We start from the raw sequence: 24,548 nt of genomic DNA on the forward strand, positions 1-24,548 counted from the left end.
GTTCTAGAATACCAGGCAGGTGAGGTGGTCCTGCCCCCTCTCTGGCCATCTCCTACTCCTGTTTCCACTGCAAATGGTGGCAGTGCCGAAAAGTTTATGGTCTGCATGCACGCTAGGTTAATGCAGGTTTCTGTGCCTCTGCCTTGCTCATTCCACTGATGAGAGGGATATTTATCATCCTTGTCTATGTGGAAATCTTTTACTTCTTTTCCCCAAACCCAGTTCAAAGATCACTGCTTTACAAAGCTTTCCCTGATTGCTGCCACCACCCTACCTCGGCTCCCTTCCTCCACTGGTCCGTCACTCGCTGCATTTTAGACCTTGTAGCTGGCTTTCAATGGCTGGTGCTGCCCATTGCCTGTAAACTGTACCCATGGGGACCCCGGAGCCTGGAGTGTTTGTAGCTGGCACTCACGGGCTCTTCTGCTTCATCAGTTGATTTGTACACTTATCTAATGTCATCTGTGTTTATTCTAAAACTTGTTTATTCTAGTTTGTACTTATATATAAGCTGATTTATATATGGAAGGAGAGAACATGGTTTCTTTAAATCTGAGTTGCGTCCTTTTGAAAGTCACCAAAGCAAGTTTCGTATATTAAAGTAATAGCCATTAAATTAAAAGTGGGTGACCATGATGCAAGGGTGTGGGGAAGGATTATAAAAATGAAGGATCCTGCACTCAGATTGCTTTGCAAGCATCTTTGCTTTCTTTTACCTTCTCAGTCTGTGGTAGAGGAAATGGCTCTGGAGAGCGTAGGCAAGGGTTTATGTAAGTGGCAGATGCTGTCACTCAGCAGATCCAGATGCCAGGGAAAGACTCTGGTCCTGCATCAGAAGGTTCTCTGTTCCTCATTCAGCAGACAGAGATGGAGAACCTGCAAATGCAGGCAGTTACAGGAGGTAGCAATGAGCAAAGACTGTGGAGTGAATGTACAGTTATCCATTTCAAGTTTATATAGGAAGTTCAAATGTGAGCATATCATTAGGTATTGGGTTGATCAGTGTTCCCCCAAATTCGTATATACCCAGAAGCTCAGAATATGCTCCTATTTGGAAATGGGATCGTTGTCAACGCAACTAGTTAAGACGAGGACCCGCTGGATTAAGATGGGCCCTAACTTCATCATGACTGGTGTCTCTGTATGAAGTCCATGAGAGACGCGATTCACAGACACACAGAGGGGAAAACGCATGTGAAGGTGGAGACAGAGACAGGAGTGACGCAGCTACAAGTCGGGGAACTCCAAGGACGGCTTGCTCTCAGCTGCCGAAAGCTAGGCAGAAGCCTCGAACAGATTCTCCCTCGCAGTCTCCGGAAGGAACTAATTCTGCCAATACCTTGCTATGGGACTTTCAGTTTCCAGACTCCAGACAGTGTTTCTGGTTTTAAACCACCCAACCTGTGGTAATTGTTATGGCAGCTCTAGGAAACGGATACGCATTGCTTTGTGATTGCAGCCCTTTTGCAAACTAACACCCCTGCCTTGCCCATGCAGGTGAGAGTGCCCCTACTGTCGACGTTGCTTCCTGCTCTCGTCACATGCCCCCCTCCCAGGCACCCCCCCCACACTGGTTTCATTCACAAAACCATAAACTCTTGAATGATTGTTACATCATCTTAGTATACTCAGAACTGTGGAAAGTTACCAAAAGGAAAAATAAAGGGCATTTGTGGGAAACAGTAATGTGTTTGTGAAACGTTGTGGATTTGGGCTTTGACAGCAGGGTGGGGATGGAAATCCATTCCTGTCCACTCGCCTTTCAGCAGCATAGCCATGAGAAATTTCCTCAAGTGATGTTTGTTCTCTGGCATTTTTGGATCTCCTTGTATTAAGAAATCTCAGTCATTATTACCCGCAAAACTGTAGAATGTTTGAACTAGAAAGAACTGTTGTTAGAGAAAGGGTACAAAAAACTGTCTTCTATCTGTAAACTGCATGCAGTTTAGTTCTCTAATTGCTAAGTGGCCATACTATCCGGTTCTTGAAGGTATATCTTTTTTTGTTTTTAATTATAGTGCATTATTAAGCAATATTTTCCTCCCCTACCATCATAAATGCATAGTGCCTCCCTGACATGAATTCATCTTCTTGGGCCATGTCAGTTCACATAAAGGGAGAGGTGCATGCCAACTGAAAGTGGACAAGGTGTTTTAAATCACAAATTGTCAGAGAGATTCTTCACCAATTTGTTTTCAGTATGACCATGCAAGCAACCACAAGTTTTCCTTCTGAATGGAATTAAACACTATTATTTCAGTTTAAAAAGTCTTATTTTCAAGTCTGTTGAGGAATGAAGTAGTGTTCTGACGTTGACCCTGGCTGATTAATGCAGTCTGATGTGGTAGCTACTCTCTTTTGAGCAAACGTACAAACCTCAGTGCTTTGCATGCTTATTCCACCTTTGGAACAAGAGCGCAGACAGGAATGAAATGGGATTGGATTTGGTTAGTGTTTGTGTCAAACAATATATGTTAATTGTGGGGAGCACATAAACTTTCTGCACTTTAGATTATTCCGGTGCTTGAAATTTTATTTATCATTCTGAAAGTAATCAAAGTTTTCATGGGTTAGACTGGTATTAATGGTGAGGATAACACACAAGATACACTTTTATTAGTGCTGCTAATGCAGTGTATATCAATGCATGTAGTGGCGAATGTCCTCTGTGAAAGTGGGCTAATACTGATACTGGCACATTTACTGTTCTTCTTGGGGAAAGCTCAGCAATTGCTTGTGATAAAGCTGGTACTTGATTTTTTTTTAAGTTTGTGATAGTAAACTGATTCTTCTTCGTCATTCACAGAAGGGTACAAATTGGGTTCTCTTCTGAGGGAAGCAGCAAGAACTTTTTTATTATTATTTTTGGTTTTTGTAGGGTAGGCCAGATTCAGGCAGATTATTGCTCTCCCGCTGTGTTGGCAATTTGAGTTGCCCACTGCTTTTGAAAACATTATGAAAGGAGAGTTTGTATATACTACTAGTGGGGGTATACATTCGTACAGCCCTTCTGAAAGGCAATTTAGCCATAAATTTAAAGCAAGAAATTTTAAAGAGTTCATATCTTCTAATAACATAAATTCCTAGGAACTGAGTTACCTTAAAGAAATCAAACTTACCCATATTCAACTGTTGTCAAGAATAATGAAGAATTGGAAGTATCCTAAGTGGTCCAAAAGAGGTAAATGATTAAACGATGGTACTAAAATGCATCCATTGAAAATGATGTCTTCAAGTATGTTAGTGATACTAGAAAATGCTCAAAAGATGATGGAAAATAGAAACCACGAAACAAATACATGTATCAAGGTGCCATTTTTATGAATGTGGACATGTGTAGGAAAAAAAGTGGAAGGAAATAATTAAAATGCTAAGACAGTGATTCTGTGTGTTTGGGGGGTGCTTTATTGGTGATTTTAATAATTCTTTTATACGACTATAATAATGAGATAACCTAAATATTATTTAAATATATTTGTATACATATTATGATGAACTACAGCCTACAGGAGAAGAAGAGCCATTTGTGTTCCCTGCTACCCTATTATTAATGTTTCTTGAAACCCAGGGTAGCAGCATCACTTGCCTGGTGGAGATCACTTGCCCTACTGTTCCACCAGAAATGACATCCTGATCACTGTATCTGACCACCCCAGTGTGTGCCAATAATTGGGTTTTATGTGGTTATAAAAAGAAGATATTTGCAAAGAAATTTCAGTATTTGATTGTTTCATGTTTCTCCATCAGGCTGCTGCCAGCTTTTCAATAATTAGCACAGTCACCGGGAATTTAATTCTGAAGACATGAGTTAATAGGTTGTATGAAGTGTATTTGGTGGGTTCCTGTTAAAATGGCGAACTGGTGATTTTGTTGTTGTTGAGTGCCAAAGGATAGAGATGAAACCTTGGAAAAGATGAGTAGAGAGAGTGTAAGCTCATTCTGCTCTGATTAATGCTGGATGATTCTAAACAGATACCATGAACTCTGAGTCCAGAGGAGTTCCTGCTACCTTCAGCTGCAACCTTAGGAAGCCTGATGGAGCTATGTTCACTCTTTGCTGTGACTCCTGGAACCCCTTATTTTCTTCCACAATGTTGGCACAGTTGAAGGGTACTTGGGAGCATTCCACTAAAGCTGTAATATCATCCACAGCCTCTTTAGTAAGTAATCCAGGGAGCAAGGGGTACAGGCCGGGCAGAAATAGTAGGCAGATGAGGGGTTACTGCCTGAGCCATGTCTGCTCCTCAGCTGCTGGGTCCAGGCACAATCTGCGCTGTATCTTGGCACCTCTGGTGGTTGTGCACATTGGGAGTCCTGGCCTAGGCTACAGCTGATTGGAAGTTTGCTGTACTTGTGTTCTCCCACCTTGACAAACTTCTTGCTTGCCTGACTCCTTGCTTTCCTAGTATGTAAGTATTATACATGGATTTGTATTATAAACAAAGAAGTAATACAAATTTTAGTATATGTGCTGCGGAAGCGAGCACAAGAAGTAATGCAAATATAAAATATAATTTTTTGGATCTAAAATGACCTGTTGGCAAAGATAAGATCCGAGAGGGTCAGATCCAGCTTGATGTTGGCCCACCAGCTGTGTGACTGGTTGGCTCTTTTGGTGACTACATTATTTCATTGCTGCATCCTAGCTTTACCAGGACAGAGAACTTAACTACTTTAGGTACAAAGATTAAGGAGAAACAAGTCGGTTTTATTGGAATATTGCTCAGAACGGAGTTTTGTTTAATGTTTTAAAGACAGATTATTTTTGTTAGGAGTTGATATGGGAAATGCAAATTGATGAATGGGTACCACTTCTGGTAAGTTGCCTAAAATCTGTATTAGAAGGCCTTGGTTTTGTGTTTATGGGGAGGGAGAGGTGGATGGCATTGATTTCTCTTTCTTTTTACTCTAAACACATCTCCAACTACCTGTTTTCCTTTACTTAATATCTCCCTGTATTTCCTTATCCCAGTTCAATTAGTTTGGGAAGAAAAAAATGGTTTTCTTTTGCTTTTTAATCATGAAAAAATTCATGGGACAAAAAAGAAGTGTTCCTACCTCAACTGTGCTGGACTCAGATCCTGACTGCAGATTGGTCAAATGGTTCCCATGGATTCAAGTGCAGGGCACATGACTGACAGGTGTATACAAATCCAAGGACAGGGCTTACTTTTCAGGGGGTGGAAAATCTGAGCACAGCTCAAATTCTAAAGCCTCATTGTCCTGTTCTTCGGCTGTATCAAAGAGCCTTTTTATGTCCTTTCTGTGTTTGTAGTATGTGCTTGTGGATGCTGGGTTTTGCATTTTTGCAGAAAAAGAGAGCATGAGTTCCAACCACAAACCAACAGACATGTCTTAGATTATATTATGTTTTGATTGGAATGCATCATGGATGATATTTGAGTTTTCTTTTAAATTAGTAACTTCATGGATTTGACTCTCGAATTTCAGTAACTTGTGCATTCTAAGTTTGACACCTGATCTACCCATAAGTTTAAGTAAATTGATCAATGAAAAAGTGTTCAGAGAGGACTTTCCCTGAGCAAGAGCATATGGTGTTCTTCCTTACACCCATGGCAAAGTAAAAATGTAGGAGGATTCTAAATTCATTCCTTTTAGGGAACAGGTTTTAGTTTGAGGATTTTAGATACGCTTTTTCACAAGTTATCAGTATGTTCTATTATAATCAGTGATCACATGTTGAGTTTTTTTTTTATTTCAGTTGCTGGAAAATTCTTCAGAAATTTAAAACAGAAGCAGCATATTGTGGAAAGTATAGTCTGGATGAACTATAACAACATTTGATCTGTAGCTTCTTCATTTTTATTTCTTCAAAAAAGGGACATTTTTTTTCTAAACAAGGACAACAATATGGTTTCTACATAGACCCACTAATGCAGATTTCATATTGAGTAATTCTTAGTTATTGACATTGATCTTGATATTCAGTTCTGTGTTTTGCATTAGCCTGGGTTCTCTGAGAAGCAGATGCCAAGATAGGAACAGAAGTATAAGAGGTTTGTTGGGCAAAATGCCTGCGAGGGAAGTTGGGGAGGCCGGTGGACGAGGCTGGGAGAGCCTCAGATTGAAAGGTTTGTCCGATCCCTGAGATGAGAGGGGACTGGAGGAAGAGGGGTCTTCTGTTACAGTACAGTTCTGAGAGAGTTGTGGCAAGTTCAATGGGAAGTCCTTGGGCTAAAATTCCCTAGGGCAAAGGAGTACCACGCCCTGTGGGGAGGGGCCTGCCTGGGTCTGGAGGCGTGGGCTTACTACAGACCAGGTGGAAGAATCAGGGCACAGCTGGAGCAGTCGGGTATTCTGCTCCAGCAGCGGATCTGAGAGGCGTGTTCTCCTGGCGTTCTCATGGCCACCACATATGTGAACGTTAGACTACCACATGCTTTGCTGAACATGTGCCTAAGTATGGAATATATTAACTCTAACCCCAGAGAGAGGAAAACAGATGCTGTATTTCTATAGGGACAGAAAGATAGGCTAATTCCATGACATATTTAATGTCTGTTGACATATCTATTTTTTAGGCCCTTAAGTATATACATATATTTTTATGTGAATTAAATGTAGGGACTTCCTTGATTTATAAATTGCATAGTCACCAGAGAGTGTCTCAGATTTAAAAAAATTTGTATTGGGATTTGAGTAAGGAAAACTGGGAGCATAATTCCTATTAATGACTCCTAGGACTTTCAATCTTGCAGGAAAAAAAGACAAAAAGGCTTTGGAAAGAAAACTGTACTGCTTTGAAAGTCATATTTGAAATTACCTTGAGTATGATGCTTAAAATGAGTCTCTTTCAAGAAAGAGAGCTCTCAACATCTGTTATACATTGTGGGTCAGAGGCCTTGTTGGATATCAGGCAGTGAGCTGCAAAGTTACAACGGTCTATACGACCAATTTGATCTTATGGAAAGCTTCCATCTAGCCTTTATTTCTGAACCCAAAGCTCAGTGTTCTGGAAGAGCAGTTATTATTATTATTTTCAATATGAAAGAGCATAGTCACATCCATGTCAGCTGTGAGGATATCTTGCTGTCTTAACACGACCACCTCGATGGCTCCCCTATTTGCCACAACTTCTCGCTAGGGCTGGCGGGGCCCAGATGCCCTTGCCTCCTGCAGTCACACTCACTCTTCTCTCAGCCTCATACAGAGCATCCAAAATCTTGTGTCAAGCAATGTTCATTGGCCACTGGGCTTTTCACATAAGATGTAAAGTTGGGTGTAAGTGTTAAGGTTTCAGAGTGTATTTGTTGGTACCTTTTTAAAATGCTTTATCTTGTTAGTTTATATTGATAGCTTAAAATATTACATGCTTGTTATGTTAAAGAGATGGAAAGTGGGAATTAGAATGAAAAGAATTAAAGAGGAAAATGGACTCATAGAGAAGTGGCTGAGTGCAGCTGACGCAGATCACAGTTGGCCTAAAAATAGTTTGTGTTGAATTCCATCCTCCCACACACCTGGGCCTGGCCTGAGCTCAGGGCACAGAGGCAGTGTGGCATCCCAGGGACACTGCTGCAGGACAGTGATTTTCCACCGGTGTGCCACATGCAATACCCGACTATTTAGTCAGGGGCACTGACCTTTTCTCTTAGATTGTCAAATAAAAAAGTGACAGCTGCCAACACAGCAATAGCTGTCTGTTGTGACCGAGTCAAAATTATACCTATTTTTTCCCCCAAATCAGCAAAAAGTATAATATATTTTTTCATATGCCACAGAATTTCAGTAATTCATTTATGTGTGCCATGAGATGAAAAAGGTTTAAAATCCTTGCCGTAGGACATTCCATATAAATGACGCATCAGTCTATAGGGGTCAGAGACAGCAAGTTCAGTAAGAAGCCATAAGAATGGATATCAGAAAACCAGGATATAAACTAAGAAGGTTTGAAAGAAAGTACAGTAGTTAGAGCAGTGGTGTTTTATCTTATATTGTTGAGCAAGAATAGAGCTACTGAAAGTACTAAACTAGGGTAGACAATTGGAAAAACAGGTACATTTAAAAAATTGCAACTTGATTGAGATATACAAGTCACATATCATACAATTCACCTATTTAAAGTATATAATTCAGTGGGTTTTTAAAAACATATTCGCAGAGTAAATTTACAGAGTACAACCATTCATGACAATTAGTTTTACAACATTTTCATGACCCTCAAAAGAAACTTGTATGTATAACCTTTCACTCCTCAGTTGCTCTCAATTCCCCCAGCCTAGGCAATGAGCAATCTACTTCATTTTTTGGCGGGCCTATTCTAGACATTTCATACAAATCATGCAGTCATACAATATGTGGGTGTTTTTTTTTTTGTTTTGTTTTGTTTTTGCCTGCTTCTTTTAGCATGTTTTCGAGGCCCATGCATGTTGTAGTATGTGTCAGTACTTCATTCTTTTTATTGTTGAATAATGCTCATACCATATTTCATTTATCCATTCACCAGTTGATGGACATTTGGGTTATTTTCTTTTGGGCTATTATGAATAATCTTGCTTTGAATATGTGTATACACGTTTTGTGTAGACATGTTTTTATTTCTCATGAGAATATACTTAGGAGTGGAATTGCTTGGTCATAAGGTAACTTGATATTTAACTTTTTGAGATGCTACCAGACTGTTCCTAAAGCAGCTTTTTAGGTCTCTGATGCATTCAGGATCCCCACCAGCCATGTACCAGGGTTCTAATTCTCTATCTCCTGGCTAACACTCATCTGTCTTTTTAATTCTAGTCCTTTTATTGCTTGAGAAATGGTATTTCATTGTGGTTTTAATTTGCATTTTTCTTATAACTAATTACTATTGAGCATCTTTTCGTGTGCATATTCACCATTTGTATATCTTTTTTAGAGGAGTGCCCACTCAGATCTTTTGGCTACTTTAAAATTGGGTTGTGTTTTTTCAAGAAAAGAACATTAATATTTTAATTTATGTCTTCGTACTTTTCCCATGCATGTATATACATTTTTCTTTACAAAAATGATATCTTATACATACTGTTTTATACCCTGCTTCTGCACATTGTAAATATTTTTCTACTTTGATAAATATTTTTTACAAAATTATTTTTAATGCTTGCAGAGTATTCCATGTCTGTATCATAACTTATTTATGTAATTCCTTATTGTTTGGTATTTAAGTTATTCCAATGAATGAACAACAAGCATTTCTGATTTTTTTCTAGGATTGTCATTCTTAGTCAAAAAGTGATCACATATTAAAGTTTTTGATACATATATACAATCTCAGTTAACCAGGTAATGGAGAAAGAAACACGCCAAATAGCCCAAACCCATGTTCAAACAGGACCACAGTCAGTTCTCAAATACCTTGTTCAGATTAATTGTGGGTAAGACACTGCAGTGACCTGCAGCAACCCCTTGCTCTATAATTAGGGCACCGGTGAATCTCAATGACTGCTGCCCCTTGCATCCCGGAGCTGGAGGGGCTGTCTTTTCATTATTGAGTTGTAAGAGTTCTTTATGTAGTCTAGTACAGATCTTCCAAATATATGATTTACACGTGTTTTCATACATTCTGTGAAATGCCTTTTCACTTTCTTGCTGGACACACTCTTTGAGGTACAAAGATTTTAAGTTTTAATGATACTCTTGTATGTATGTATTTTTTCTTTTGTTACTTGTGCTTTTGGTATCGCGTCTAAGAAACTGTCGCCAAATCTAAGGTCATAAAGATTTACATCTGTGTTTTCTTATAAAAGTTTTATAATTTTAGCTCTTACATTTGGATCTTTGATCCATTTTAATTTCTGTATTCTTTTTATGTGGATATTAAGATGTGCCATTGTTCTTTGCTGAAATGACTCTTCTTTCCTCCATTGAATTATCTTGGCATCCTTGTTGACGTGGGTGACACTCATTAGACAAGTTTTTATTTGATGGCTTTTTTCAAATTGAGATTGGTGTTATTTTTTGTTACTAAATGGTTTATTTATAGATAGTTCCATTTTACAAAAGTATCTTTTACTATGTATGCATGGAAGGATAGCCTTGAATAGAATAACATCTATTAGAATGTATTAGGATGAAGTAGCCAAACTATGTCTCATCCAGGCGGAACCAGAGCATTCCAAACCAGTGCTGCTTACACTTTAATGTGCATTTAAATGCCCTAGAGATCTTGTTAAAATGCAGATCATCATTTTCTGGTTCTGGAATAGAGTGTGAGATTCTGCATTTCCAACAAGCTCCAGGCCATGGGGATGGTGCCGGGCCTGGAAATTACACTTTGAGTAGTAGCTCAAGAGGGACTTTCTAATGTGATCTTGTTTTTCAGCATTGTTATAGCTGCTTAGTTAAAATTCAGAAGAGAAATAAAAATTGTTTATTTTGAATTCAGTGATTTTGTATTTTATTTACTAATCTTCACGATGAAAACCACCATGTAGAGAAATAGAATAAAAGTGCCAGTGGCACTTTTGTTAATCTTGACTATTTTCTATCTTCCTTTCAGGCCTCTGATGATTGTCACTCAGAAGATCACAACCTTAGCATTCCAAGTTCATGATGGTGAGAAAAACAGCCATCCTTTTTGCTCTTAAGTCCACTTGACATTTTTATACTCTATACACAGTCCCAAGTTTAGACAAGTGCTGGCAGATCTTGCTATATCTTGTCAAAATTTGTAGGCCTCTTTAATCATAGCTTTTAACTTTCCCAGCTATTATTTAGCATTTCCCTCCTGAATCTGTAACCTAAATTTGCTGAAATATTTACATTAAGAACACTGGGTTTTCTGTTTATTTTTATAATGTTTTAAATTTAAGTTAACTTATAGTACTCTCTGCCCTTCACTTCCAAATCTGTTAAGAAAAAATGGCATCATGTTTTTATGGTTTAATCTCTGAGAAGCTCACGAGGTAATAAAAGATTAAACAACATTGGCTGGTTAACCAGTTTTTAATGCTAGGTTTCTTTTTTCTTTTCTTTTTTGCTTGGAAAATTATCTAATGAGATGAGCCGGACTCTATAAAAACTGGGAGGAGAAAGAGTCTTCTGTTTGTATGAAAACTGAACATTTTCTTTACTCAGACTCTTTCTGAAAATGGTCAGAAAATGCCATTTCCACTGTTAAAACTGGGTTCCAGGGAAGGAGAACAGCACCTTGATCTGAAGGAGGATGAGCTGAAGAGATGCCTGGTGCAAGTAGTAAACATACATTCTGAGGAGTTCTTCTCTGGCAAATGCTTTCTGACTGCTGAAAATTCTCTGTGTGTTGAGATGTACAAGTCTTCTTGTTTTTCCTTAAAGCTTGGAAACTAATTTAATTTCACATTGACCCTGTGTGTGTTTCTAGTTCGTACTGAGTGACTTAGTCATTCTGTAGAGAACTGGGTAATTTTATACCAAGGATGGAGCCTTTCTAGGGTGACCAGCTGTCCTGGTTTGCCCAGAACTGAGTTTTCCCAGGATGTGAGGCTTTAGTGCCCAAAGCGACAAAATCCTGGGCAAACCCAGATCAGTTGTTCCGTGCTTTTTTACCTGAAAATCTACTTGGTAGTAGTTATAGACTGATATCAGCAACATAAATCAATAGTTAAAAATCAATTTAATTTCTGGGATTGTGAGAGATATACTTTTTGATGAGGTCTTAGAAAAGTGAGTGTGATTTTTTAAAATACTGCTTCTTGTGTGGGTTTTGTTTTTTTGTTTGTTTGTTTTTACATAGCCTTTTTGCCTAAATTTATTTTTGTAAGTTCTCAGTTTACCCTATTTTTGGAACAACCCTTACATGCAACAAAATGTTTGCCTCTGTCTTTTTTTCATGTGTGTGGGAGGAAGAAGTAAATTCTGGAACCACTCTGCCTTCTCTTAGGCATGTTTTTGAGTTGCCTTTATGATTGGTGATCATATCAGTCTTAGTGGAGTATACAGGTTTAAAGTTGGCTTCTAAACGCTTATGAGACGACACTTCAGTTTCTTTGTCACTAACTTAACATACACACTTTCTGAGAATCACAAATGTGATTTGTTTGGGAGTTTTTCTGGCATGGGTGAGTTTTAAAAGAAGTAAAATCTCCTGATAATTCTTTTGTGTTTCTCCTGCATTCAGGGTTATGTTTCCTGGGTTTTGGAAGAGGAGAGTCCCTATTTCTTTCCCCATTACATTCCATACCCATGCTTTCAGCCTATACCAGGTGTCTGCATTCAGCACACTAGAAAGGCTTTACGCTGGTGTAGGCTGCAAAGGCAGACTTATTTCTCTCATGTAGCAACAAAATCACATAGAGCATAGTAAGCAGTGCAGGAGATGTGGACGGTTCACTGGGATCTGTGTCATGCTATGCAAATTAACCTGGAGTAACCCCTGAATTCTCCCCTCTTCATAAGAACCTACAGAGACTCTTTATTACACATAGACTTATGGGTAGTGCTTTGATCCAGGGCATTTTTATAAAAAAGGGAAAACTTTGACTTGTGAAACAAAAATTAATCATTCTTTTCAAATGAGTTTTATAAGCCTCTTTTAAGATTAATTATCTACTTCACTTCGAACATTTCAAGATTTTTTCTTTCTCATAGGACTTGGTCGAAGAGCTGAAGACCTGTCTGCTGAGCAACATCGACTTGCTATAAAGTAAGTTTAACAATATATTCTCCAGTGCTTTGTATATCAATCAGTATCTAGAGATCTTCTTTTTAAAAAAATATTTGCATATGAGCTTCATTATGTGGATGTAATATTGTTTATTTAATGAATCTGCTATTGACGGACATTTGGGTGCCTACCAATCTTTAGCTTTTGCAAATGGTGAATGATGAGTAACCTTGTTTGTAGGTCATTTCAGATGCATTTGGGTAGAGCTGTAGGATAGATTCCCAGAAGTGGGACTGCTGGGCCAGAAAATAAGTGGATCTGTAATTTAGTTCTGCAGGATTCTCCTTCATGGGGTTTTGTCTATTCCAGAATTATTTTTATTAGGCATGTGTCTTAGGGTCCTCAAGATTAACAATATGATTAAATGCCGGCATGAAACAAGACAGGAAGTAAAGCTGGAGCAATAAATACTGGCCCGGGATAGGAGGAAGGAGGAAGGCTGGCGGTAGGCTTTGGTCGGTGTTGGCGTGTAGTAGAACGAGGTGGGTGTTGGAGAGGAAGGGAGGCTGTGCAAAGTAGGAGGATAACACATGCAAATAGAAACGCCATGTGGGGGGCATATTGGGGATGGCGGTGCAGCCGCAGCTGAGAATTCCCGCTAGCCAGTAGTAGGAGAGAAGTGAGAGGAGCCCCGTGGTAACGGCATTGAGTGCTTCATTCCTTCATTAAGGGTTTGGGACTTGTGACCAACAGAGAATTATTAGAAGAGTCTAATGAGTCAAGTTCTTTGCTAAGCAGATGGGAGTGTAAGTGCTATAGGCATAACTGCAGTGCCGGTCACCAGTGGCATTTTAGGAAGCCTTTTCCCACAGCTCCATCCTGCTAGAAGAGCATGCCCCTTCTAATGCCATCAAAACAGTAAACAGAACGGCTCCCACAGAATTTTTTCCCTGCCGCTACCCTGTCTATTGACCTCATGCCTGGTGCCAAAGCAGACAAGAGACTGTTACAGCGGTAGTTTTGTGTGGCTTCTTCAAGTGGAAACTGGTTCCACCTATCATTTGTTTTTTATTTATTTTGGCAGTCGGGAGGGAGTTTTCCCATTTCCAAGCATCTCAGTCAACTAACAGTAGGTCCGATCCCTCCCACCTCTTAGGTTTATTATCTTCATTTTCTCCCGTGGAGGTCTAAGGTTAATGAGAAAGCATTTCCCGGCCCCTGAGTTGCCTTTGCCCTAGACCCCACCCTCCGTGTTTATAGTAGTGCTCGGTCAGCAGAGGGCGCCACAGAGCGCTGCGTCTTCTATGAGCCTCTCACCTCTAACTTCCTTTCAACAAGGTTTCTCTCAAGTGGATTTTTAGAGAAAGAGAAAAAGGAAAGATCCCGTTATGTTTCTTAAACTATAACACCTGTGTTTATGATTTTCTTATTTGCAAATATGAAAGAAAAACTACAGATCGAAGACTTCAACTTTTTACTTTATTTTCACAGAGTAAAACCCTCTTTTTTGGAATATTTAAGCTACCTTCTCAACTTCATGAGTGTCATAGCTGGACCTTGCAACAATTTCAAGGACTATATAGCCTTCATTGAGGGGAGACATATACACATGAAGTTGCTGGAAGTGAACTGGAAGGAAAAAGGTTTCCACAGCCTGCCAGAACCTTCTCCCAGTGTAAGTTTTAGTGCCAAATATTTACCCAGAGGTCCAGAATATAGAGTTTTGCTGCCAGAGTTCACTCTCACTAATAATTGTTCTAATTAAAAAACCAAACAGTTTATCAGGAAGTTTAGCCAATAACTTTTCCCTCCATTTGTTTAAAATGCCAATATTGGTATTTATTTTCAGTCCTCTGTGTTGGAGAAACAGATGTTTATTTCACAGAGGAGCTCATTGGCTGAGAATATTAAAGCAATCAATCCATTAGTTAGGCCGCCAATATTGAATGCCTACAGTGGCTCAGAACTGTACTAATTAACACATTCAAATTTATGGGTGTTTTGTTTATGAATGGAAATTAGTATACAGCCAAAGGATAATATGTCATAAAAGGTGGAGGGAGAGGACATGGGGACCAGAATAAATGCTTTATAATGTAGAACCCGCTTCTTGCAAGGGAAACCAGTTTTACACTCCCCAAAGCTTGGTTTTATTGACTTCAAGAGAGTTTAAGATGGTTTTTTGAAATAATATTTTAATTTAAATCTGAATTTCATTAATGTCAAATTAATCTACAGTAGGATAACTTATCAAACTTTACAAATATGCTAAAATTATTCAGATAAAATATCCTATGTTTAAGGGAAATTTGTCATTAATTGAAGGAATGGGGAAAATTGGATAAGGGAGAAATTGAGGATAATTTAAATATTTCATAAATGCTAAAGTCTAGGCAAAATTAAGTATTTGAAAATTTAAGTGATTTATTAATTAAGCATGAATTTTCAGAGAGTTTTTACATAGCTGGCTCCTCAGCACTTTATGGTTAGGCAGTGTCTCAGCTCCAACTCGTAACTGAGACAACTTGGGGGTGAAGTCACCATGGCTGTGAGACATAAGGGTAACCACAGTTGTGTCCAGGCAGTGTCTGTCACAGCACTGCTTTTGTGTGTCACATGCTTTTATTTAGAAAATAATATTATAATTGACTCTTACTTAACATCAATCTCCAAGAAGACTGCATTATTGTGCACAGAGAACGTGAAGTGGGGAGGTTGCATTTGGGCTAAAGATACATTGATGGGAGGGGGCTGGTCCCCCCCCCACCCACATTGGCTAAACATGGTGAGCATTGAAGTGGGAGCCAAACACTGTTCTTGGTACCTTATATTCATCATTTAAACCCCAACCTACCTCTGGGAGAGGTACTGTTGCTACCCCTATGTTACAGGTAAAAGTAGTCAGTTTTTATGAAGTTGGGAACTATAACTATGTTGATCTTAAATGACATTCCCTGGAATGCCAGAGAAACTAGGAAAAACCACTCTATCCAGAGAAATTTAAAATGTCAGTACATCTTAACCCCAGTGCAGGCTGCATTTCTCCATCCTGGAAAGTTTCTGAAGCTTTCCATTACCTGCCTTGTCCCAGCACAGGCACTTACTGCACACACACAGAATCCATTCTCACTAAGCTCTAGCCTCCTTGCTGGCAGTTCAGACCCATTTCCCTGGCTCTGCTGGCTACAGAAGAGGAAGGCAAATGGCTCTTTCTTTCTGATGAAAGATCGTCACCCTGTAGTACCTGTTTCTGTTATGTGTTGGGTAATGAAACCATCCACCCTTTGTTGGTCGAATTTGTCAGTGAAAATTTTCTTCCATTTTAGATATATCCCAGTCCTCAAGGGTCAGAAGTATATCCTGCATCTAATTAGAGCCTCTGTGCCCATCCTGCCATTGTGTCATAAGGAAGAATGCCTGTTGCCATTTCTAGGGACCATGGCCAGAACAGCTATTGGAATGGCTTTGCTCTTCATGTGCCCTTGCCAGAATTGTCCTCCTCATGCAGAAGTTTTCTGAGTAGTTACACTGTCTTTTTTCCCCTCCTAATTTCAGGGAGCTGTGATACGCAAGTTGTGCATGACCTTGGTGTCTCTCCTTTTGTTTTTGACGCTCACGAAGACCTTCCCTGTCACCTGTCTGGTCGATGACTGGTTTGTTCATAAAGCAAACTTTATGACTCGACTGTGCTACTTATATATTGTGATGCAAGCCTCAAAGCCCAAGTATTACTTTGCCTGGATGTTAGGTAAGTGTGTTGGGGTGGCCCAAAAGGAATGAGGAAAAAATGATACTCCTTGGGTGGCTTAGCCAGAGCATCATTCTGGATGACCACACCACAAGAAGTCTAATATGTAATGGAAAATGGTTGAGCCAGGGTCACTTTTTACTTTCCAGTGAAGCACTCCTCTTTCCTGCCATCCATACCCTCAATTATACATGATAAGGAAAAAGGCAACCCTGGTTGTTATTTAACCCAATGTTATTAACAGATGTCCAGCCTTGGAAGCATCTTCCGCCAATCAAACAGCCATTTAGTGTGGTGGAAGGTTAGAGGAAAATTCCAGAATGATCTGGCTCTCTTGACATTTTTCTTGGTTGTACATAATACAGGACGTGCATTAATTTTGCCAACACACGTGCTAATTTAGGTTACACTTTTAAAGAGATTGTTGTCTAAGCTTTATGCCTTAGAAAAAAGCTGACTTCAAGTGATTTTTTTTTTTAAGGAAAAAAGTTCAACTTAATTTGGTTTTTACACACTTTTTTCTCCCTTGTGATGTAATTTAGTCAATATTAAGTTTTATCTCTTTTCAAACAATTTAGACTGGGAAAGTGTAAAGCTTTGCTGGAGTGAGCAATAAATCCTCCTATTTACTTACCAAGAATCATACAGGATTTTGATAAGGCATGACAGACAGCTTTATGTATTTCACACTTGGAACCCTTTCAGGAATGGGAGTTTAAAATCTTAGTGGAAAGGAACCTGGGCTTCATGTCAGAGAGCACTGACTGTGTACTAAGTTGAATAGATTATTAAACTCAGATCCCAGTGCTTAGCCCACATTTCATGAGTGAGGCAGTAGCACTGACTGAGTTCCTCTTTTCTCACTTTATGTTCCAAGGTTTTGGCCCCAAAGTAAGTGTGTAACTATACATTATTTTTTATTGTGGTAAAAATGAAAATAACATAAAATTTACCATTTCATCTATCCGTAGGGTACAGTTGAGTGGCATTAAATTCATTTACATGGTTGTGCAATGATCCCCACCCTCTACCTCCAGAACTTTCCCCATCGCCCCTAACAGAAACTCTGTATCCATAATGCAAAGTAATAGTTCCCTGTTCCAACCTCCCCCCAGCTTGAGTTCAAATTATTTTTAAGGGTCAAATTGTTCAGCGATAAGTTTGGTCCAAAGTAATATTTATGTAACACTTGGCCAGAAATACCTGACTTAGAGCTTTTTGAAATGTTTCAGTGTGGGAAATTTTGTTTCTTGTCACATTCAGTTTCATTCAAGGAGTTTTTGTTGAGTGCCAGGTTCTGTGCTTTAAGGCATTCAAAAGTAAGACATCTCCTCTGCTCTCAAGATTGTCACCTTCTATGGGAACACAGACATGCACACCAGCCAGGCACTTTGCATCAAAGGCTGTCCCAATGGGAGGCCGAGGAGATGACAAATGTGGATTGGTCATTGGGGAAGCCTTCAAAAGTCTCCTTGTATCTTACTCCATTTTCTGCAGTTGCTTTATTATTTAAAAATGATTTCCTTAGTATGTAGGCATTATACCTACTATGGTTGGACCTACTTGGAACACCAGGCTATTTTCCTATGTGGAATAGTATTTTCACTTTGAAATAACTTGAGAGTAAGTGTGCGTGTGCGTGTGCGTGTGTGTGTGTGTGTGTAGGGTGGCGAGAGAATCTCTCACTCCCTTTACTACTTTCTACCTCCTCACTTACCCTCCTTTTCTCTTTCCCTCTCCCCCCCTTCTGCTCCCATATTCTGTATCCCAGGGTATTTGGGCTGGCTTCTGGACTAAATCAGCTCCTGGTTTAAGGAGGAAAGAAAGGCCATTCCATGGCCTCATAGGGAAAGTCTAACATGAGGTGGGTTGTGCTGGCGGGGCCTGGGTGGGGAGGGGTCACAGGGAATGGGGGTGCCTGGCAGGGTTCTGTTCTTTGGGGAGTTCCCCAGTTATTTTGAGTATAGAAGTAACCCTTTTCGTGGATAGCATTCTCTGTAGACTTGGCTCTTTTCTTTTTTCTCCTCTTTTATCTTTTTTTTTTGTAGTTCCATGGAAACACTTCATTAATTTGTATGGCCTCAATTTGAAGTTTGCTACAGTTTAGATTGCACGGATTGGCTGGTCTGCAATTAACCTGTGTATTATTTATGAATAATGAAGCAGTGAATAGTATAACGGGGAATATTTAAATCGCTTAACTGAATAGTTGTTTTTATTAAGCTGTTTAAAACATCATTTACATATAATAATTGATGTACTAATTATACATGATTATAAATTTAATCCCTAAAGCTGGCCTCTTGATGCATCTCAGCTGAACTGCACCGTGTTAGCCTAGTTCTAGTGATTGTTTATATTGAAATAATACAGCTACTTCCTTTGGCCTTAGTGTGCAATTCTGGTTGTTTTTATCCTACTAATTAGTAATAATTAGTGTGACTCACTTCAGCCCAGGCTATGTTCTAAAGATCACAAACTCTAAAATATGGGTGCCTAAATTAATTTATCTGTAATGATATGTTAGAGCCATGCATAATATAAGTAAAGGCAGTTTTGGACTTGTTTTTAAAAAATTGATTTTTAAGGAGAGAGGAAGGAGGCGGGGAGAGAGGGGGTGCGGTGGGGTGAGGAGAGACATTGGTTGCCCCCGTAGGCACCCTGGGGAATGCAACCCGCAGCCTTTCGGTGTACAGGATGACACTCCAGCCAACTAAGCCACCCAGCCGGGCTGTACTGTTTTCATCCTTTCAACATCCCTTTAAAATAGGTACCGTTATTATAGCCATTTTATACGCAAGAGAATAGGCTTCTAGAAGGTAGGCAACTCTCCTAAGGCCATGCCTTCACTCTGTTGCTGAGTGGAGCTAGGAACCCGGGAGACCTGCTCCAGAGCCCACCCTTAACCACTATCTTCACATCATTGTGAGCATTAAATGAGAAATGTCTGTAACTTCTAGAATCCTAAAAGCAAGCAAGCGTGTGTGCACATGCCAGATCCGCGGCTGGAGACAGGAGGAGGGATGCAGGGGTTGCCGTGCAGGGCCCAGTGTGGTCAGTGCAGCCCTGGTTTTCACCGTCAATGCAGACCTTCAGGGCTCCTCTTCCCTCAGTGCAGTTTATCTTCCGTCACTCACAAATCTGTGCCCACACATTTAAAACTATTCGTTTTTTTAACTGGCACACTCTTGCTTTGTTTTCCCTTTTCACTGAGCTTCCTTCCACCCTGTTGGCTGGGGAGGGTGACATAGCGGGACTTAGCACTTTTCATCCTTTCTTCTCAAAGAAACCAGATCATCTTACAGTGGAGCCAAGAGTAAGATAAGCAATGTTAACTCATCAGCTATGCCAAAAGGGAAGGAGACAAACAGGGAGCAGGCTGCTTTTCTTTAGAGTAGCCCTTCAGAAGTCCATCTTGAGCTGGACTCGAATTCTAGGAGCAGAAGGAATAGAGCTACAGGAAAGGATTTCTCTCAGCTCTCGTCCAGATCTAACATTTTTCTGTGCTGTGACTTAATTAGTTTTATTACAGCAGTTTCTTTAAAAAATAATTAATGAACTTGAAATAAGAGAAAAAAAATAAAATTATCCTCTTGGTCATCATAGTAAAATTATATTGATTTCATCAAGAAGTTAATTAGAAATGTATACTCACTGCAGGGAGCCATTTCCTTAGAGTTCAGTGATGTCAAATAAATATGGTAACAGGATCTTTTAGATGACTTTATGGGTAGGATGACGTCGGTATTGTGTCCCCATGTGGCCTCTATGGCAGCTGGCTGCAAAGTTACATCTCTCACTCTCTCCTTTTTCTTGTATTCCAAACTTTTCTAATTGCATCTTGGCAGGTCCAGCTGGTATACTACCTGGATGTTGTGCATAAAATATTCAGAATGAACTTCAATTTCTCTCTCAGAGCTCAATCTCCTCACTTAATGCTGTCTTACCAGTTAATGTCTTACTGTCTTTAATGACAGCTCTTGGACCCCTGTGGGGTCTCTTGTTTCTTGGTCTCTGCTTCTGAGTGTATTTTTCCCTTTCTCTTTGTCCTGTTATATCAAGTGGGTCACCAAATCCTCCTGCTTATTGATTTGGTTCCTTCTACCTTTCTCTCTTATTCTCATTTTATGAGCATCTAGTGCCTTCTTACTTAGCAGGTGCTCACTAAATGCTAGTGAATGAATAAAAATGAGTGAATAAAAATTGAGGTCAACAAAAAGCCAAAAGTGTTTCTCAGATTCCCAGTGGTTCCAGGTCCTTTAAATTTTGGGGGTTTCCTTTCCAAGGAAACTACTGCATGTCTCTCCATCTTAAAGCTAGACAGACATTGGTATCTTTTAAAGCAGCAATGTGACTCTTGTTCCATGTCCTAATGTGTTGTTTTAAAAACCATAGCTGATGCAGTGAATAATGCAGCTGGCTTTGGGTTCAGCGGAGTGGATAAGAATGGAAATTTCTCTTGGGATCTGCTTTCTAACCTAAACATCTGGAAAATCGAGGTGAGTCTGCTATGCTTCTGAATCACGCTGCCATGGTGAATAAAGCAGCGGTTTACTGAGAGTACAGTGTCCCAGGAGAAGCTGCTCTCAGGAAATGCAGGTCCGGCAGCCTCCTGGACATTCTGTATCTTAAAACTTTTTTCCTCCTTGTGTTTTTCTTTGTAAAAGATACTTCTTGGTAGTTTTAATGTTTCAAGGAATAATAACACAAAAGAATATGAAAAGGAGCCAGGAAAATCTTTTTTGTTATTTACAGTCCTGTTCTTTCTACTAGAAAGTAGAGAAGGCATTTTCTCTTGTCTGTATTCTACTTTCTTCAGTCAAGAACACAGACTCACAGATAATCCATTTGTGTTTATGAAGAATTGATTGTCATGGCACACAGCTTTTAGGCCACTAGAAACTAGTTTTTTCTCTTTAGCTGGCTTTGTTCTAGGACCACAATTCTCGATATGTCTTCATTGCCACAGATGGTTTCCTTGGGGCCACATCACTCTTGGCATTGTCAGCGATCAGAGCTGCTATGAACACCAAGCCTCAGACCCTTTCGCCCTTGCAGTGGGATAGGAGTAAGGGCATGGTCCTCCGCGTACCCAAGTGTTGGTTCTCCAGCCAGGTGACTCATGTTCGTGGTTGGTTGGAGTTTTCCATTCAGCTCAGGCAGGCAGGGTGCCATTGGAGAGTTTGGGCAGAAGGGGATGTGTGTGGAAAGCAAGAAGCCAGGAATGTGGGGATGGACCACCTGCTACCCATGTTAGGTGGACACTATGCTGGGGGATACCCTCTGCCTTCTTGATGCCTGAGGCTTCTCTTCATCTTAAATGGACAAGTTCCAGCCTCCAGAACAACTTTTCTCATTTTTGGAAAAACAATTGTAGATAACCCACAGGGTTCTCTTTTCTGTACAGATGAGGTCAGAGAGAGTACAAGTGTGTTATGGCTTTCCTCCCTTTTTCTACTAAAATTTTTTTCTTCCTCAAAACTCTTGGACCACTACTGGCTGCTCTCAGTAAATGTCCTTTACAGCGGCTCCCCTTGACCTTCGGTGGCCCACCAGTCTCCTCGGCTGTGCACCAAAAGTCAGAGTCATTGCACTGGGGGTGTGCGTTCAGGGGAAGGGGCTCAGTTATTAAGTTATGTATTTATTCTAAAGCAGTGGTTCTCAACCTTCCTAATGCCACGACCCTTTAATACAGTTCCTCATGTTGTGGTGACCCCCAACCATAACTAAAGCATAGTGATTAATCATAAAAACAATTTGTAATTATATATGTATTTTCCGATGGTCTTAGGCGACCCCTGTGAAAGGGTCGTTTGACCCCCAAAGGGGTTGCGATCCACAGGTTGAGAATCGCTGTTCTAAAGGAAAACAAGGAGGGAGTGTACATTTTCAATTGAGTTGATATTGAGCAAGGAGCTGGAGAAAACCAAGGAAGTTGGATTTTAGTTAAGGTTCCTTGAAGCTGTGTATATAACATTTTGTTAACCATAGAAGATATGATAGAGGACTCCGGCCAACTTGGAGGCTTAAATGGACACGCTCGGTTTCCCTCTACAACTAGAGAGGAATACAACTACCTCAAAACAAAAGATAACTAGAAATTCCAGAAAATAAAACTACACGGAAGCCCAACATATGAAGTTATAAGCCAGCAGTGCTCGTCGGACAGGTAGGAAGAGCGAAAGTGGGCGGTGCTGTTTGCGGTCGCACCAGGGACAGCGGCAGGGAGAACAGTCCTGGCTGCAGTCAAGCCCCAGCAGCTCCCGACCCCAACGCTGGGAAAAGCAGCCTTTGCATTGCCTCTGATGGTGAGGCCCAGAGGGCGGGAGGACGGATCCCGGTCTCCTAGCGGAATAACTGCAGGAATCCATCTTGGACCCCCGCCCCCACACAAAGCACCACAGCGCCGCAAAATAGGTTGCGGATCGCCACCGGTCGCTGGGTAGTGATGACAAAGGGCCACAGTGCGGCAAAAAAAGTTGAGGATCGCTGTGGGTCGCTGGGTTGTGACGAGTACACAGGCTCCGCCCCCTATAGCCGGCCCAAAATGCAAATCTGTCAAAATGAGGCAGACGACTATAGAAATCCCGGAGGCGCAGCTCACCAGGCAACAGATGAAGAATCTGACAGATGAACAAATAAGAAACCTGTCAGAGGCTCAGTTCAGAGCCATTGTGATTAGGTGGCTTACAGAATTAACAAAAGATTTGGAAAAAGACAAGAAAGGATTGAAAACCACTCATACTGAAAAAAACAAAAACACATATGAGAGAAATGGTAAGGAAATAAAATCCAGAGTTCAAATCAACAAACCGGAACATAGAGAAGGAACAAACAGTCAACCAGTATGGAGAGAGGAAACAGGAAGCAAGGAAAGTGAGAAGAGGATCAGAAACCTCTGGGACAGCTATAAGAGATCGAATATAAGAATTACAGGATTGCCAGAGGGTGAAGAAGAAGAACTAGAAATTGAAAAATTAAGTGAAAATATAATAAAGCAGAACTTCCCAAACTTAGGGAAGGCAGTAGACTTACAGGTCCAGGAAGCACAGAGAGTTCTAGAAAAACTGAACCCAGGGAGAACCACTCCAAGACACATTATAATCAAATTGTCAAAAGTTAAAGATAAAGAGAGAATCTTAAAAGCAGCAAGAGAGAAGAAAAGAATCATGTATAAAGGGGTCCCACTTAGACCCTGTAGGCAAGAAGGGACTGGCAAGAAATATTCAAAGTAATGAAAATCCAAAACCTACAACCACGAATACTCTACCAGCGAAATTGTCATTCAGAATAGAAGGGCAGAGAAAGTGCTTCCAGGACAAAATAAAACTGAAAGAGTTCATTAGATCCAAACCACTATTATATGGGATGTTAAAGGGACTGGTTTAGAAAAAGGAGGATCAAAACTATGAACATTAAAATGAAAACTGCATCACAAGAACCAACAACAGAAGCTAGGGAATTGAAACAAAGGCAAACTAAATAGGCAATGAGAGTGGAAAAAGAACTATAGGTATGGAGAGCATATTGGGGGGAGGTCAGCAGGGAGGGAGGGGTAAGGGAGGGAGTTCGTACAGGAATTAAGAAGCATAGTAGGAGGGAATGGAGTAGCAGGAAGATGTTGAGAAGAACTATGCACAACCAATGGACATGGACTAAAAGGGGGGGACAACTGGAGGGAGGGGGATCACTGGGTGGAGGGGAGCAGAGGGAAGGGAAATTGGGACAACTGTAACAGCATAATCAATAAGACATATTAAAAAAATAAATAAAATGAAAAAGTTATTTAAAAAAAAGTAATTTGTATAACTACTAGTCTGTGTTTTCTGTCAGAGGTTTGCTTATGTTTTTATCTTTGTTTTCTGCTAGCAATTTTCTTTATCTCTGGCTGTCCGAAGTTTGGTTATGATGTGTATTATTATGCTGTGTAAAGTATTATGATTAATAAATAAAATTAACAATAAAAAACAGTAACAGAAAAAAAGAAGATAGAACCTCTTAGGGTTTTGAAATAAAAACTCATAATACAAAATCTGTCTGTTTGTATCTATCAATCTCTCTTCTTCCCTCCCTCTCTTCTTTCCAAACATACTGTGTTAGGCCAGTGTGTGACCTATATCAGTTTCCTATGGTTGTAACCGAAAAAAGTGCCACTTGTACTTTCCACCTTAGTTAGGCATCTGGTTCTTGAATGTATGTTTTCCATGCTCTCTACCACCA

At 40.1% G+C, this 24,548-nt stretch overlaps 1 protein-coding gene across 2 annotated transcripts in view; it reads left to right on the plus strand.

The window, feature by feature from the left end:
* MBOAT1 (membrane bound glycerophospholipid O-acyltransferase 1) overlaps positions 1 to 24,548 on the plus strand; it is a 124,091-nt gene that overhangs the window by 67,777 nt on the left and 31,766 nt on the right. For both annotated transcript variants that reach the window (XM_090269769.1, XM_090269771.1), the window contains exons 5-9: positions 10,496 to 10,551; positions 12,565 to 12,619; positions 14,072 to 14,255; positions 16,136 to 16,328; positions 20,724 to 20,827. In XM_090269769.1, the coding sequence (XP_090125895.1) occupies positions 10,496 to 10,551; positions 12,565 to 12,619; positions 14,072 to 14,255; positions 16,136 to 16,328; positions 20,724 to 20,827 (592 nt within the window). The remainder of the gene's footprint in view (positions 1 to 10,495; positions 10,552 to 12,564; positions 12,620 to 14,071; positions 14,256 to 16,135; positions 16,329 to 20,723; positions 20,828 to 24,548) is intronic.

This window comes from Furipterus horrens, unplaced genomic scaffold (genome assembly GCF_987537825.1).
Source record: "Furipterus horrens unplaced genomic scaffold, mFurHor1.1.pri manual_scaffold_3, whole genome shotgun sequence".
Lineage (NCBI taxonomy): Eukaryota > Metazoa > Chordata > Mammalia > Chiroptera > Furipteridae > Furipterus > Furipterus horrens.